At 41.4% G+C, this 15050-nt stretch overlaps 1 protein-coding gene across 1 annotated transcript; it reads right to left on the bottom strand.

Moving 5' to 3' along the window:
• Positions 1–201: 201 nt before the first annotated feature.
• LOC102777199 (serine/threonine-protein kinase PDIK1L-like) lies at positions 202–14522 on the bottom strand. The gene is made up of 3 exons (XM_006800226.3): positions 13842–14522; positions 6412–7153; positions 202–615 (listed from the first exon to the last, which is right to left on the bottom strand). Exons 1-2 carry the CDS (start codon positions 14515–14517, stop codon positions 6435–6437), a joined length of 1395 nt encoding a protein of 464 aa, XP_006800289.2. The 5' UTR covers positions 14518–14522; the 3' UTR covers positions 202–615; positions 6412–6434.
• Positions 14523–15050: the final 528 nt, after the last annotated feature.

The raw sequence follows: 15050 nt of genomic DNA, 5'->3' as shown, positions 1-15050 counted from the left end.
GGACTGACACCTTGGCCTGCAAGACAGCCTACAAGCAGCTTGGAAAGATGGCAAACGGGACCACAACACAAATTCAGGCTTAAAACATCTGGAATTATTACAGTGGCTAACAGAGTTTGCCAGCTATTATTACTTAATTCTAGAATTTAAACCCAACAGAGAAAAAAAAGCAGCTGACACGCTTTTCTATCATCAAAAGCTGTCACTTTTTAGAGAAAAACAAAAAACACCCCAAAACAAAACGAAAAAATTCACACACACGCTCCACCGCATCAAGTGAAAATTTTCCAGCAGCAGTTTTTATCTTACATCACAGTGTTTTCATTAAATATCATCAGAGTTCCAGGCTGGCGACCAAAGTGTCACCATCTCAAGTCAAGTGTGAAATGAAAAATGTTGTTGCATCTCTTTTATCCGTTCCATCTATTCCCATCCTGAAGATGAAACAAATCATTTATCAGTAGCACTGGCAAATGAATTCAATCTAACAAGCAAAAGAATTATGATCCCATTTCACCATCTACATCACAGGAGAAACTGCTCTTTACTTCTTTATCTTCACAGTCTTCAGGTTGAATGAAGGCAGACGCAGCAGCTTTGGACAGCAACACACATCTGCAAAGAAGCAGGAGAACCAGTGAACAAGCAGACAGATGCACAAAACCTTTGGTTTATTACACGTGGGACATGGAGGTGGACAAGCTTGGGACAAAGTGACAAAGTTTTAGTTTTGTTTTTCTAAAGTCCTATATTACAAATACAGCCTGGCAGAGGATAAATTCATTTGCTATAAAGTTTGAAATTTAAAAAAAAAAAAAAAAAAAAAAAAAAAGGACCTGTAATGTCTGGCACATTTTGCCATCAGAATTATGATCTGAATGCACCGTTGTGCCAAACATCACAAGTTCCTTGACTGTGTGTGAGAGAGAGAGAAATTACAAAATGTACTTGATTACAAGGGTGGCTAGTTGCAATAACAATCCCCAGGAGCCAAAGGCAGACAGAGATAGATCCAGGAGATCGGGCCATCCACAGCCCAAAAGAGTACCTGAGAAGACCTGAGACCACACATTTTGGCAACAACTGTGTGTCCAACCCAGCAGAAGGGCGAGAGTCCCAAAGAACCAATTCAATTCTATTTTATTTATACAGCACCAAATCCCAGGCAACTGTTGTTGGGATCGACCAGAGGCAATGGGCAGCTGACCTCACTAGAGGTCATGTGCAGGGCCTCAGGGCCTTGTGACATCTGTCTAACACACGTCTTAGACAGCTAAGATTGACTCGCTTGGTTAGAATATTTGAACACACAAATGTGTGTTCAAATATTCTAACCAAGCGAGTCAATCTTAGCTGATAACTTGGCCACAAAAAAACAAACAAACAAACAAAAAAACAAATAGTAACACGGCAGACAGCAAAATGCCAGTGATACAGAATGCACAATCCAGACACCAATTTGTACCAAACATTACAAACACTAAGGGTTGTCGAGCCAAAAAGGCTGAATACATTTGATGTGTTATAAATTATAGAAAATGCAAACCGCTGTAGATCGTTATAAGTTTGGCTACTGAAGAACTCAAAGTGAGCTGTGGCCATCAGGGGGTACTCTCTTATTTTTGGAGTTAAGATCAAATTGCACACTGCTTCTCTCCTGACACATTTCTGTTTGGTAGCGGCACATCTGCCATTAAAAATAATAACATGTTTAAAAAGTGTTTTCCTTGTCCCCTAGAGGATTTCAGATCGGTGCCAGGTGTTGTTCAGATTCAGAAAAACATGTATGGCATAGAGACAGCTGGACAGACCTCAGTGACATACATTCTACAAGGCTGATCTATGTGCACTGGTGAGTATGTGAAAAGAGCAGCAGAGATGTGCTGAGTCAGTACCTGTTGCAGTAAATAGCTCCCAAATTTATTGCCCACTGCAGACTGCACACACGTTAAGCAACACATTTGCTTCCAGCAGATGGACAATGAATGTAAACTGAATTTCACAGAAATATCTTCAAGGGCAAAGTCAGCAGTATATCAAATGAGTGAATACTGTAATCTACAAGAACAGTGAGTAAACTGACTCTAGAGTCAAGACAAAACAAATGTTTCACTTGGCAGATCCCAGGGTATATCATAAAAGAATCCATCTCAGCCAGACCAACCCTAAATCGCTGGCAGAGATGACAATGTAACATTATGGTGGTCAAATAAAGGAATCTGTGGAAACCGGGTTTATGTGATCAGCTCCCAAAAACCTTCCATGCCCTGGTCATATTCACACATTAAAAATATGTGGCAGCATGGCAGACTGCACAGATGTGTTTATGGTAGAGCGGAGAGGATCCAAAAACTCTGCTGAATTCTGCAGCACAAACAAGCCCTTTGTTAAATGTGACTTAACCATTATGCCTTTCCCTGCAGACTGCACCCAGTTATGCAGTCATGCATTTCCACTTGTACTGTTACATAAGTGACTTAGATAGCTTTAACAGGGATTTGGAGCTTCATCCTGCAATCTGAATACGCATTGATAATGAGTGTTGTCGCTTTATGCAACATGAGAATCTGACAGACTCTTGTGGTTCACCCTTTGCCACATCACTGCAACATACTATACTATTCAGAGCAGGTTTATTGTATACTCAAAACGCTCATCACACAGGACTACCTTTTGGAGCAATTGTGTGATGGAGAGCTTACCTTTACATGAATATTTGGTGATTTTTAGGTCATTGTGAACTGTAGCTAAGCCAAAGAGAGTTAACTAAGATGTCAGCAGAACAAATACCATCTCTCTCTCTCTCTCTCGTATCTCTGTACACACTGAGGCTGCAATTCTTCCAGACCTATTGGGTCAGCAAACCTCTACAAGTCTTCTTGTCCCTCCTTCCTTGCTGAAGAACAACTAGCACACCGTCACGCACATAAAAAAGCAAAAATACTGGCAGCTTTTACCCTTCCTTTCTTTCTTCTTGTTGTTTTCACATTAGTAGGAGACAAAATAACTGACAGTATTGTGTCTTCTGGATGTTGGAGATTTGGTGTGTATTCATGTGTTTTTGTGCATGTGTATCTGCGTGTTTGACTCTAGTGAATCAGTATGTGTGTTAGCCTTGAAAGGAGCATGTGGTGACTGCAATGAAGAAAAACAAGCATATACGCATTCTCTGATGTTTATCCAATGATGCAAAATTTCACACTGCAGAAAAAAATCTGTGCTCGTGACTTTACTTGCATAAATATTAATTATTAAACTGTAAACGAGTCAGCCCATTTAAACTCATGACAGTCTTGCTCAGCATGGAAAACGTGCAGGGAGCTGAGCGGGGGATGGCTGAAACAATGCATGCAGGGGTGGTGGGAGTCTTCACAACACTTAGAGGAAGAAAGCAGAGCAAGAGACCGGAGGTCAGCTGGGTTTGTAGTGCCCCCACCCCCCAATGTCACATTATGCAATGGCAAACACAAGCATAGTGTGTTGTACAGTCACGGCATACGACGCACACCCATCATGTGCACTGACCATGTCCAATAAGGGAATGTATGCTCCCTTTATAACCAGCCATCTGTGGCTCAGAGGTCAAAGGATAACTGGGGCTTTGGTTACTCAACCAGTGGTCTTGGTTAGCACCACCACAACACACACAGGCATTTATACATGTGAGAACAAATATCCAGAGTCCAGTCACTAAATAAAGTATGTAGGCACTACACAAACAAATGCCCCACCCACTATTACAAATAAATTAATTCTGTATAATAGGTCCCAGTAGCTCACACCTCAAATGTAATTTGAGGCAAATAACGTACAGGAACCAGAATACAGATTGGAACAGAAATGAGAATTCTCATATGAATAATATAGATTGTTATTAAAGCACAGGTAGGCAGCAATAGACGATTCAAAGATGTTTCTCAGAAGACGATCCAATTTTCTCTTTAATTTGACAGCAGGGCAGAGCCAATATTAAAAGAAATACAGCAGTGGTCCTTGAGATGCTTGGCTACAAGATGAACAGCCAAAAGCAGTAGTACTCTACATGGAGGAGGAGACTAGATAAGGACAAGGCAACACGTGGGGAAGGCAGCCAACTATCTGTAATGTAGAAAAGTGTGATGAAGAAAGGGATGCCTAAGAAGTACAGCAAACTGTCCATACCGGAGTCTTTGAAATCTGCAAAGCAAAGAGATATAGGAACAGAAGCCAGGAGAATAAACCAGCTGTTCTCCACTGAACCATCCAAGGTGTATTCTTAGTGGCAAGGGAACAATATGAGAACAGCCCCACCAAGGCTGGAGACAGAACAATCCTTGAGAAGGGAAACAGTGCACTGTATATTAGGCCAGTAAAGTAGGGAATCCACACACAAATATGAACCAATCTGACAACATGTAAAACTCTTTTACAAATGCATACATCAAGAAAATGATCAGATTCATGAGTTGAACTTTGTAAATTTTGCGTACATGATCAGTGTTAATTCAGGTTTGGATATATGCATTAGTAAAACAGTTTTACATGTGGTCAGATTGCTTCATATCTTTGTGTGGATTGAAGCACATGCGTGAGTCCTTAAATGTTACACATAAGTCACAGAACATTTGTAAAGCTTAGTTTACCCTTGTGGATCATATCATACGTACTTGCAACCTTTGTGAGGCAAATTTGTCTCCATACTTTACTGGCCTGATATACAACGCACGGCTTCCCCAAACACACTTTACTTGGACCGTTTTCCTGAATACATATGGCAACTTATTATTGACACCATAAGTTTACTAGTGGATGATCCACCTCAGTCAACTGAAAAGTGCTTACTAGCTACCTTTGATGCTACTCTATATTTACCATAGACCAAGCTGGAAATGCCAACCTGAAGGCCACCAGATGTCAAGAGTTTGTGTGGATTCATGCAATCAGTTGTTCATGTGGAGTCATACTGAACAGTCTGTCTTTATTTTTTCTGTCTATGGTTTTTACTCTATGTTGGCTAGCTGGCTAGGTTGCTGATGCACTGGTCTTTTATATCATTCAGCTACTTGACCAAAATCATATCATTCTATGGAATGATAACTCTCAGTCTCCACCTTTGTGGACTGCAGCACTTGATCTGCTCTGGAGATCCACAGTGAGCTGGAGGGTCACTCTTAAGCTGGGTATACACTGCGATTTTTTCAGTCGCGTTATTCAGCTCCTGCTCAAACTGTGCGACTGAATCGCAGGAGTTTGAAGATCGTAGCTCATAATGCATGTTCTCCCACTATATGCCCGATGTGCTGATGTAACCTGATTGCTCACAGTGTGCGTCCATACACAACACGTGGTGTTCTTGTTTCCGGAAATGTAAGAGGAACCCGGAGGTGGGGAGACGGCAATCTGTGTCCAGATCCCACACTGCACTGCCATGCTGCTCTGTCTTTTTCACTTCTATTTCCGTGTTTGCGCATGCGCAGCGTGAGAGGTTGCGTTAAATCAGCTTGTGACACTGCTTCATCAGTGAGATACCCTCACGAGGGGTGACCAGGATTTCAAACAGGTTTGATTTTCTTGTGACCATACGACCGCTGATCGGGAGATGGTCATGAGGTCTTAATCGCCTCTCATTACCCCATGTATACTACACGACACACAGGTGAAAAATCGTCTCAAAATGGGCCAAAAAAAACCCCCATAAATCACACAGTGTATGCCTGTCTTTACAGAAGCTGCAGCAGGTGGAAGACTGGTTTATGTGCTGAGCAATTACCAGTGGGGCGAGCTGCAGTTCAAGACTGGAAGGTTCTATTCCTTTACAAAATAAGAGACTTACTGGAGATCGGCTGATGATATTTCCCACTTTTCTGTCAGAAGGTACTTAGCGAATAAAAATAATTTCAGTAGTAATATTGACTAAATAATATTTAGTAATAAGTTTAAGAATTAATTAGGTAGCCCAAGGCCTTCCTATCTTGTACTTTCCCCTGGCGGCTGGTTCCTTTGCTAGTTTTCTATTTTCTTGGTCCTCAACATCAAATAAAACCTGTGCAGTCAATACTAAGCACATTTGATGTTAAACCACAATAATATCTTGATTTCATATGAAGTAGTATTGACATAGCATTGGCAATGCTTTAGAGAAATTCCCCAAACTGTCTCAGTCTAAAGGATGATCTGAAGTTACTTCATATGATATTTCTCCAGTACATTACAGAGCAGGCTGAACATTTCAGATAGCAGTAATGTACAATGAGTTTAGATCTTTTTTTTTCTTTTCAATTCACTTTGACTCAGCAGAGGGAGCAAATCTGGACAAGGAATGCTGTTAGCTAAACGTGAAGACCAATACAAACAGTACTAGCAGACGAACTGAAGGCAGAATAACCGTCAGTAAAACAGAATGCTGGAGGGTGATTAAAATGAGACACGTACCTGTAGAACAGTATGGCTGAGGGTCATGTAGTACACATAACTTGGTCCATTCGGGCTTGCAGCTCAAAAGCATCCGGTCGGTCCTGAGGGTTGACAGCAAGCATGTCCTGAAGCAGCTTTTTCACTCCATCTGACATACATGACCTGCGTTTCTGTGGGATGCTCAGTACCATCTTTGGATTCTCGAGAAGTGCCTCACCAACAGGCATAATATCACCTCCCTGTCGCACATAGGTACCCAATAGCTCCCGCTTAGACTCAGAATCAATAAAAGTAATTCTCTCCAGCATGGCCCAGATGATGATGCCCAGGGCAAATATGTCAGCCTTGGCTGTGTAGTGGCCCTCCCACACCTCAGGAGCCATATAGAAGTCTGAGCCACAAGCAGATGACAACCAAAACTTGTTGAGGTTGATGTTTTTGTTCTTGTCTTCACAGTCTTTTCCCTCGCTGGTGTTTCCTAAACCAGCGCAAACTTTACTCAAGCCAAAGTCTGCCACCTTCAGAACTGGAGTCCCTGATTTCTCTGAAATTAGGATGTTGTCAGGTTTGAGATCTCGATGAACAATATTGTTTTCGTGCAGGAAAGCAACAGCACTTGTTAGTTGGAGCATGAAGCTGCTGTTTGTTCGTGGGTTGGGTCGCCGAGATAAGATGAACTGGTTGAGGTCTCCTCCTTCGCAGAACTCCATGACGAACCACAGGTAACAAGGCTCCTCTGGGGGGCCAAGCACTCTCTCACCTGTAACAGCGAGACACTTATCAGATAGACAGTAAAAACAGAAATGATAAAAAAAGAGAGAGAAAAAAATGTAGAATGACACAGTTTATCAAAGTGATGTCTATGTGGTATCACGAAGTGCCTTAGACCTGCATTCATTTTAATGGCCAGCAGGCATCTCGATGTGCAAAAAGACTTCCAGTTCTACAGATGGGAAACCGTTATAGTCATCGAGTAATTTAATGAGTATTCCATCAATTACTCAAGTAATCGGATAAGAAATACTCGATGTCACTCGATGAATCATTGCAGCCCCATTCAAATTATATATGACCATTTAACATGATTTTCTTTATCTCCCTCTCATTTTGCCCCCTCCACAGCTTTCCTCCACTTCACCTCAAAACTCATCTCCTAAATTGAAATCAGGGCTCTAACACACATGTGCATAAAAATCCTTATTTACTCCCGACATTGTGCTAAAACTCAGTTTCCCTCTGACAAACAGTTTGATTACATTTTTGACTGCAGTTGGCTGAAAATGTAATCTACTGATATCTAGCAGTGATATTTTACACACTGTACACAATCTACAAAAGATCTATACACAGGGCTGCACTGGTAATCTAGCATACTGGGTATTTTTCTGGTCGGCTGAAGGGTAAAAAATATATTTATATTTTCCTTTGTCGATATAATTATACAGGCTACAGCACTGACAGCAGCATGTGCATTCATTTTCATTACTGACACTGAATTACAGAAATAGATGCAGCAAAATGTGTCAAATTTACTGACATGTTGGGGCTGCTGCACCGTCAACAGTAGCACCCGCAACAACTAGTAACAAGGCCTCAGAAATACAGGAGGCTGCTATTGCTAGCAGTTGCTGTGGAGAGGTTAGACAGTAGTCCCAGCAAGAGTTAGAAAGACACAAAGTAAGGAGGCACATAATTAGGAAGCGAGAGATTCAAGGATTCAAATGAACCATGACTCACTGACAATAGATAAAATGTAACTTTTTATTGTCACATGCCGCAACGCAATGCAACTCAAATGTCCTAATACAACAACAACGATACTAACCTGATTAGAAAGAAAACCGGTTTCAGTATTAATAATCACAGAAATTGAAATATATAGTACATAAAATGTGTATGGACATATTATTTTACAATTACATTATTTCTTATTTATGTAATTTTTGCAGGTACTACTCGGCTTTGCCTTTGCTTTGAAGAATTGTACAAATGTGCACATTTAACTGGACCATCTGCGCTGTTTAGATCGATCATGGTGGGCCGCCTGGACCAAACATGCCAGGGCTGATTGTTTTTGTCTCCGTCCTGACTGGCTATAATTTCTCTGTATCAGTTATTGTACGATCTGCTATACATTATAAAGCGCCTTGAGGCGACTGTTGTTGTGATTTGGCGCTATATAAATAAAATTGAATTGAATTGAATGATCCCTTTGTAAGTTATGGTCCTCATAAGTGTCCAGATGTATGATAAACAGGGTATGCTGTACTAGGGCTGGCCCATATCATACCGTTCACATTAATACCGGTATAATGTTAGGCAACGATAAGAAAGAGGAATATCGCGATAGATTATGGGTAAAATGTGCATGCGCAGTGCCTTTTTTTTCATGCACACATGGTGGAAAAAGCATGGCGGCTACGGAGAATAAGAAGGGCGAAAGCGGATTGTTGAATGAAACAGATGAACCAGAACTGGTTTGTAAAAATGCTGCAACTTCGGTGGTGTGGAACTGGTTTAGCTTTCGACCGTCAGATACACAACAAAGCACAATTTTTGGTAGAGCATGCTAGCGGGCTGTCGTTATTACCACACGGCACGTTTAAAATCAATCCATTGATTTTTCTGAAAATTGACAGTGCCCCTTATGTGTGCCTTATGTATGAATTCTGGTTGTGCTTACTCACCTTGAAACGATTTTATGAGGTACACGGGGCTCGAAAATCTGTCAAATGTTTTAGTACGACTTTGCTAAGCTACTAAGCCGCACTGCTTGATGGATTGTCGGAGCATTACGGCTATCGCAGGCAGGAGCCTCGCGGAGTGATACGTACTGTGCGTCAACATAATATTACTGTATTGTGTGTGTATAACCTGTTTTTAAGTTTTGTGGATATTATACATGGTTATGCTGAGGATATGTCGGCCAATTTCCACTGTAAGTGCCTTTAAACTGTCAGCAAGGAATTTGCATTTGCACTGTTACATTTTTATACACTGTTAAATTTTATTTATTTATAGAACTTTAATGCACATAAAAAACAGCTGCTTGTTTAAGTGAAAATACATTAATGGGGTTTTTTTTTTGCACTAATAAAGTTGTGGAGTTGTAAAGTATTTTGTCTAGTGTCAGTTATATCGTTATCGCAAATTTCCAAAAATTCCAAAAGCAGGGCTCGCAAAATTGCTAGCCCAACGTCCCAGGGCTAGCGATTTTTCCAGTCGGGCTACCACAATCTGTCTCTGCCCTGCCCGTCGGCCTATCGTAGGAAGGAAAAATATATGTCAATGCTTTTGCATTCTTTCGGAAATGTAGCTGGGTAATTATGTCATTGGCATCGGTGAGCCACTGTCAATATGTGACATATTGAAATCGTGTTTGAATTTGCGCTTGTTTTTTGCGCTTGTTTTTTGCTTTCACTTTGCAATCGCGCGAACTGTGTATACAGAGCGACAGCACTGATTGGTGAGTGATGATAATTTGCGCACCAATTCCTCTGACATCGTCTTATCAATCGTTAGCTTACTATGCAAACATGACAAGTGAAATCTCCCGCAGCTTAAACATGTGAGAGGTTGATCGCGCAGAGAATCGCTGAGCGTTATGTGAGTGCGTGTGTAAAAGCAGCAGGATATATATTTTAGTTCTGCTCAGTGTTGGGAAGGTTACTTTTAAAATGTATTCCATTACAGATTACAGATTACATGCCCCAAAATGTATTCTGTAACGTATTCCGTTACGTTACTCAATGAGAGTAACGTATTCTGAATACTTTGGATTACTTAATATATTATCATGCTGTTTACAACTACATGAATGTAGTATTGCTGTGATTTATTACTGTTACTGAAGGTCCGCGGCTCCGAACCGTAGTAAAGGGACCTCTGGCTAATACGGTGGGTTCTGTGTCGGGCTCGTAGCCGAAAACTAGCTTTACTTTGTTGTCTGGGTCAACTTTGCTAGCAGAGACAGAGAGAGGTGTTGAAAGGCTGCTCCAACAGAACTTATTGTTTCAGAGGAAAACACGAACACAGCGTACAGTCGAGTCTTAATAGCTTACTTACAACTGGGCTCGTCAGGCACTCTTCTTGGCTGCAGTGGTTTTTATTATATTTACATGCTTCCAGCTCCCGTTTTTGCTCGATGACAGCTCGTACTTTTCCTTTTTCTCCCTCCCTCGCTCACAGACACATAACGTGTATGGCAGTCCATTCTCCCTGCAGCACGGACTACACTGCCTATGATGCTACATTCTTTAGAGCTATACCTGTAGCATTCTGCCTATTAGCTTAGCACAACAACAACAGGCGCTCTCTCACCCAGGAAACATGCAGAGAGAGAGTCACCCTGTAACCATGGCAACCGTAACGCTGCCACCTGGAACAACAGAACGTAGCTGTCGAACAAAACCCAAACAGTCCTGACCCGCCACAATATGAAACAGGGAAGTACCGCCATGTAATCCATTTATTTCAACAAAGTAACTGTATTCTAAATACCACCTTTTTAAACGGTAACTGTAACGGAATACAGTTACTCATATTTTGTATTTTAAATACGTAACGGCGGTACATGTATTCCGTTACTCCCCAATACTGGTTCTGCTGAGCCAAATAAGACAGGTCAGGGTGAAGAAGTGACAGCCAAAGAAAAGCTTACCACAAAACGGAAAAGTTATGACAAATCAGACTATAAGGCAAAAAGAAAGTGCAGCTTTATGGTTTCATGGACAAAAGAATTTCTGTGGCTGCAATATGACAAGCTAAATAGGCGCGCATTTGATGTCAAAATAAAAAACGCGCACAAGATAAGAAGTTGCAACGCATGTTTGCGTACAAGATTTTCTGGAGGAGGACAAACATTTGTTTAGAACTCTTAAAGATGTCGAAGAAGCTCCTTTAAGCAATTACTTTGGTGTTCCTCCACCTCCAAAGAAATGTCAGAAGGAGTCCGAACCACAAAAGAAGCGCGTATTCTCGGAAAAGTGGTTGCAGGAGGTGAGCTGGCTTCAAACAAATGATGAACGCACAGAGAGGTGGTGCAGAATGTGCCGTGAAAATCCCACTCTAGCGGACACAAACAGCCTTTTATATGGACGCAAACGCGCCCTGCAACTTCTTATCTGGTGCGCATCTTTTATTTTGACAGCGAATGCCGGGTGTGTTGTTGGTTTTCCCTCGATCGACAAGCGCCTTTGTTATATGGACCAGTCATTTTAAGAAAGGCCCCCTTTAGAACCCATGAGAAATGCATTATTGCTCAGTCTGCAATATCTTTCCCAGAACAAACGGCAATTGCAAATAACATACTAAAAATAAACCTGAAAAATCTGTTTGGAACAGCGTACTATGTTGCAAAGAGTGAACTACCACTGGCACAATTTAGCAGTCTTTGCAAACTTCAAAAAGCAAATGGCCTAGATCTTTGTTCCACTTGCCTCTTACCCGTGACTTCAGTGGAAATTTCAAATTCAGGATCTGACACAGACTGATTCATGTTCTACACAGTTCTTACAAGTTCATTGAAATTTCTGTTCAATTAGAACCAAGTATTTGAGTTGCTGATTGTAATCTTTATACAATGTTGTACTTTGTGTTTCAACAATTTTTTGATTAATTAAACAAAACATCATTCAAAAAATTGCTCTCTTTTTTTATTTGGCTACTTAAATTTATTTTGGGCTACAAAAAAAGTGAAGAGTCCCTGCCCGAAGGGCTACCAGGGATTTTGAAATTTTGCGAGCCCTGATATATTGTGATAAATATTTTTGGTCATATCGCCCTGCTCTATGCTGTATTGACAAGTTGCTACATTATTTGTACTCTCTGTCTTTAAGTGGTTGTGTATTATCGGTCCTACATCGAGTCTATGTTATACATGTCTTTAGGAAAACCTACTTTTAGATGCTTCCCTTGTCACGTAGTTTGATTTGCCAGAGTTTATGCCTGCTGTCCTTCCTGACGCAACCCCAAAGGGGATTTGCGTCTCTGTCTGAAATTAAACCTTTCACTTACCAAGAAAATGTGTTACCAGTACACTGTGGAAATATTTTATGTCACTAAGAATTAGTGTCAAAAAGGTGTTGAACAACCAGTCTATAGCTTATGTTTTCTTGTGGAAAAACAAAAGTTAAATTTTATGAATACTTTGGAAAGAAATGGTAAATGGCCTGTATTTTGTATTTACTAGTCCCTAAGGACCCCAAAGCACTTTACACATCCAGTCATCCACCCATTCACACACACACTGGTGATGGCAAGCTACATTGTAGCCACAGCCACTCTGGGGCGCACTGACAGAGGCGAGGCTGCCGGACACTGGCGCCACCGGTCCCTCTGACCACCACCTGTAGGCAACGGGTGAAGTGTATTGCCCAAGGACACAACGACCGAGACTGTCCAAGCCGGGGCTCAAACCGGCAACCTTCCGATTACAAGGCGAACTCCCAACTCTTGAGCCACGATCGCCCCATAACACAGAGTTTTTAATCCAAGGCAAACTGCACACGTCCTCTTTGATCTTCTTGAGGCAATCATCTTTGATGGGGTTTTTGTACTTGCTACATAAGTAAATGGTGAGACATATCTACCCCCCCCCTTATGAGAGAAGAACACAGATGTGGTGGATTTTAATACACATATCAAAAGCCACTTCTACTGAGAAAACCTACCAATCAATGACTGGTGTGCCTGAGATAAACTGTCCAAAGATAACATTGTCACTGTGCGTTTAAAGAAAGCATTGCCAGGGAGGTGATGGCACCGAGACAGGCTAAACCAACAAAGCAAAACCGGTGTAAGTGTAAACTTGTCTTAAGTGCACGGATTGTGAGTGGAATGTGAAAATTACCTCTAACACAAGCAACGCAACAGACTCCATTTTAGTGTGTCAAAATCTACCCATCCCCCAGCGAGTCTGTGTCATGGCGACAAAAACAACTGTGCTATAATGACAAAGCTAACCCTCCAAACTAACCTTCACAAGCATAAGAACCTTATTATGGGCCATTAAAAGCTGGCTACAGGCCAGCACAAGGCACGAATCACAAAAAGTAAAACCAGCCAGATTAAACAGCCTCCTCTGGGTAAAAATTAGGTCACCAGTGATCCAAATTGTGACCAAGCCAGAACTGAAACTGATAACTAATGAACCCCAATGATTAGTAATTGAAGCAAAATAAGACAAAACCGTGGCATAAGCAGCAAATCCATATCTAAATCTGACGCAGTACCCCGTCCTTAGAACGTAAAGTCAAAAGTATACTGAATAATCCTCTTATTTTGGTTACATTAACCTAAAAGCAAAACATATTGCTACACAGCACAACTATCTAATACCTAGGATGCTATTTTACTTCGGCACTAATTGTGAACACAGCTTTTATCCAATTTATCTAATCTCAGCTCAAACAGGTAAAGCTGTAGGGCTAAGCGAGAGCGACCCCCACCTTTTAATGAAGTCTCCACCAGGCGCAGGTACTGCTTGGACAGTTTGTTTCCATGACTCATTTTCTGTGCCATACCGTTCCTCTGCAGCACGCACTCCTCTAGATGAACAACATTTTGATGCCTTTTTTCTAGACTTGCTAGCGCCCAGAACTCCTGCAGGGCGAGCTCCACGTTTTCCGGCGCGTCGCACCGCAGTTTCTTTACAGCAACTTTAGCACCCGATCTCCGGGCCAGAGCTTCGTAAACCACGCCGTACGTTCCCCTTCCCACCTCCCGCAGCAGACTATAGCGGGGCGCCATGACCTTCTGCTCCAGGCCGTCCTGCTTGAAGAGGCTGGTGTCCTCCTCCATGTCATGGTCCTCTTCCGTGTTTCCCACGTTCAGACACCGAAGCACGCTGGACTCGTCAACTCCCGCTTCGGTGGTTTGTCTGCAGCACGCTCGCGCACTCCTTGTACGTCTCCGCCACTTATCCCCACCGACGGTATCCGCGCGACAATCGCTCATCCTTTCAACAAAAACGGTCACATTTTTCCAGCAACAGTTCCCGTGTGTCTCGTCACCTTTGTACAGAGAACACAGAAAACTTCCACAGCAATATGGAACGATAGGGACGATATCGCACGAAACACAAACAGGAAGAAACCACAGAAGAAGTGAGGAAAAACTAAGCATTTCCGGCAAAGGCCTTCACAATAAAACGCAAGGCCTGCGTTACATAACAGTCTGTCCCTTTCCCTCCACACAAACACAAACACACACTTCCTTTATTTTCTGCTGCTTCCGTGAGAATTTTTTTTTCAAACTTTATTGAAATTATAAAGCGAACAGTCAGTCATTCCAGTTCAGTTTGTACAGTAGACATACAAGGCAAATAAGAGTAACAATATACAGTACAATGAAATAAGAAGGATAAATAAATAAAGGACAAAAAAAAAAGAAAAAAAAGGGGGGGATGTGACAGACTTCATAACAACTTTGTACTTGAAAGTTGTGACAGCTCATTCGTTAAAACATTTCTGAATAAATTTCAATCAATGATAAACCTTTTTTATTGGAAGTTAATTTAAGAGAGTTTAAGTAATATTCAATTTCAATCAAAAACAAATTAAATGATGGGGTTGAGTTTTGAAATTTACATTTATGTATATAGAATTTCCCTAATAAGATATAAAGATTGACGATGGCACTTTTTTTTCCTTTAGTTT

Source organism: Neolamprologus brichardi, chromosome 5 (assembly GCF_056152115.1).
Source record: "Neolamprologus brichardi isolate AB-2024 chromosome 5, ASM5615211v1, whole genome shotgun sequence".
In the NCBI taxonomy this organism is placed as follows: domain Eukaryota; kingdom Metazoa; phylum Chordata; class Actinopteri; order Cichliformes; family Cichlidae; genus Neolamprologus; species Neolamprologus brichardi.
This window is presented reverse-complemented; position numbering and strand designations above follow the sequence as displayed.

Bases quoted from the DNA above. Each gene is read 5' to 3' on its own strand.
- LOC102777199 (XM_006800226.3), bottom strand. From the start codon at position 14,517: ATGCTTAGTTTTTCCTCACTTCTTCTGTGGTTTCTTCCTGTTTGTGTT. The intron at 7,154-13,841 runs GTGGGGGTCGCT...TCGCTGTTACAG, and splicing joins GGTGGAGACTTCATTAAAAG to GTGAGAGAGTGCTTGGCCCC.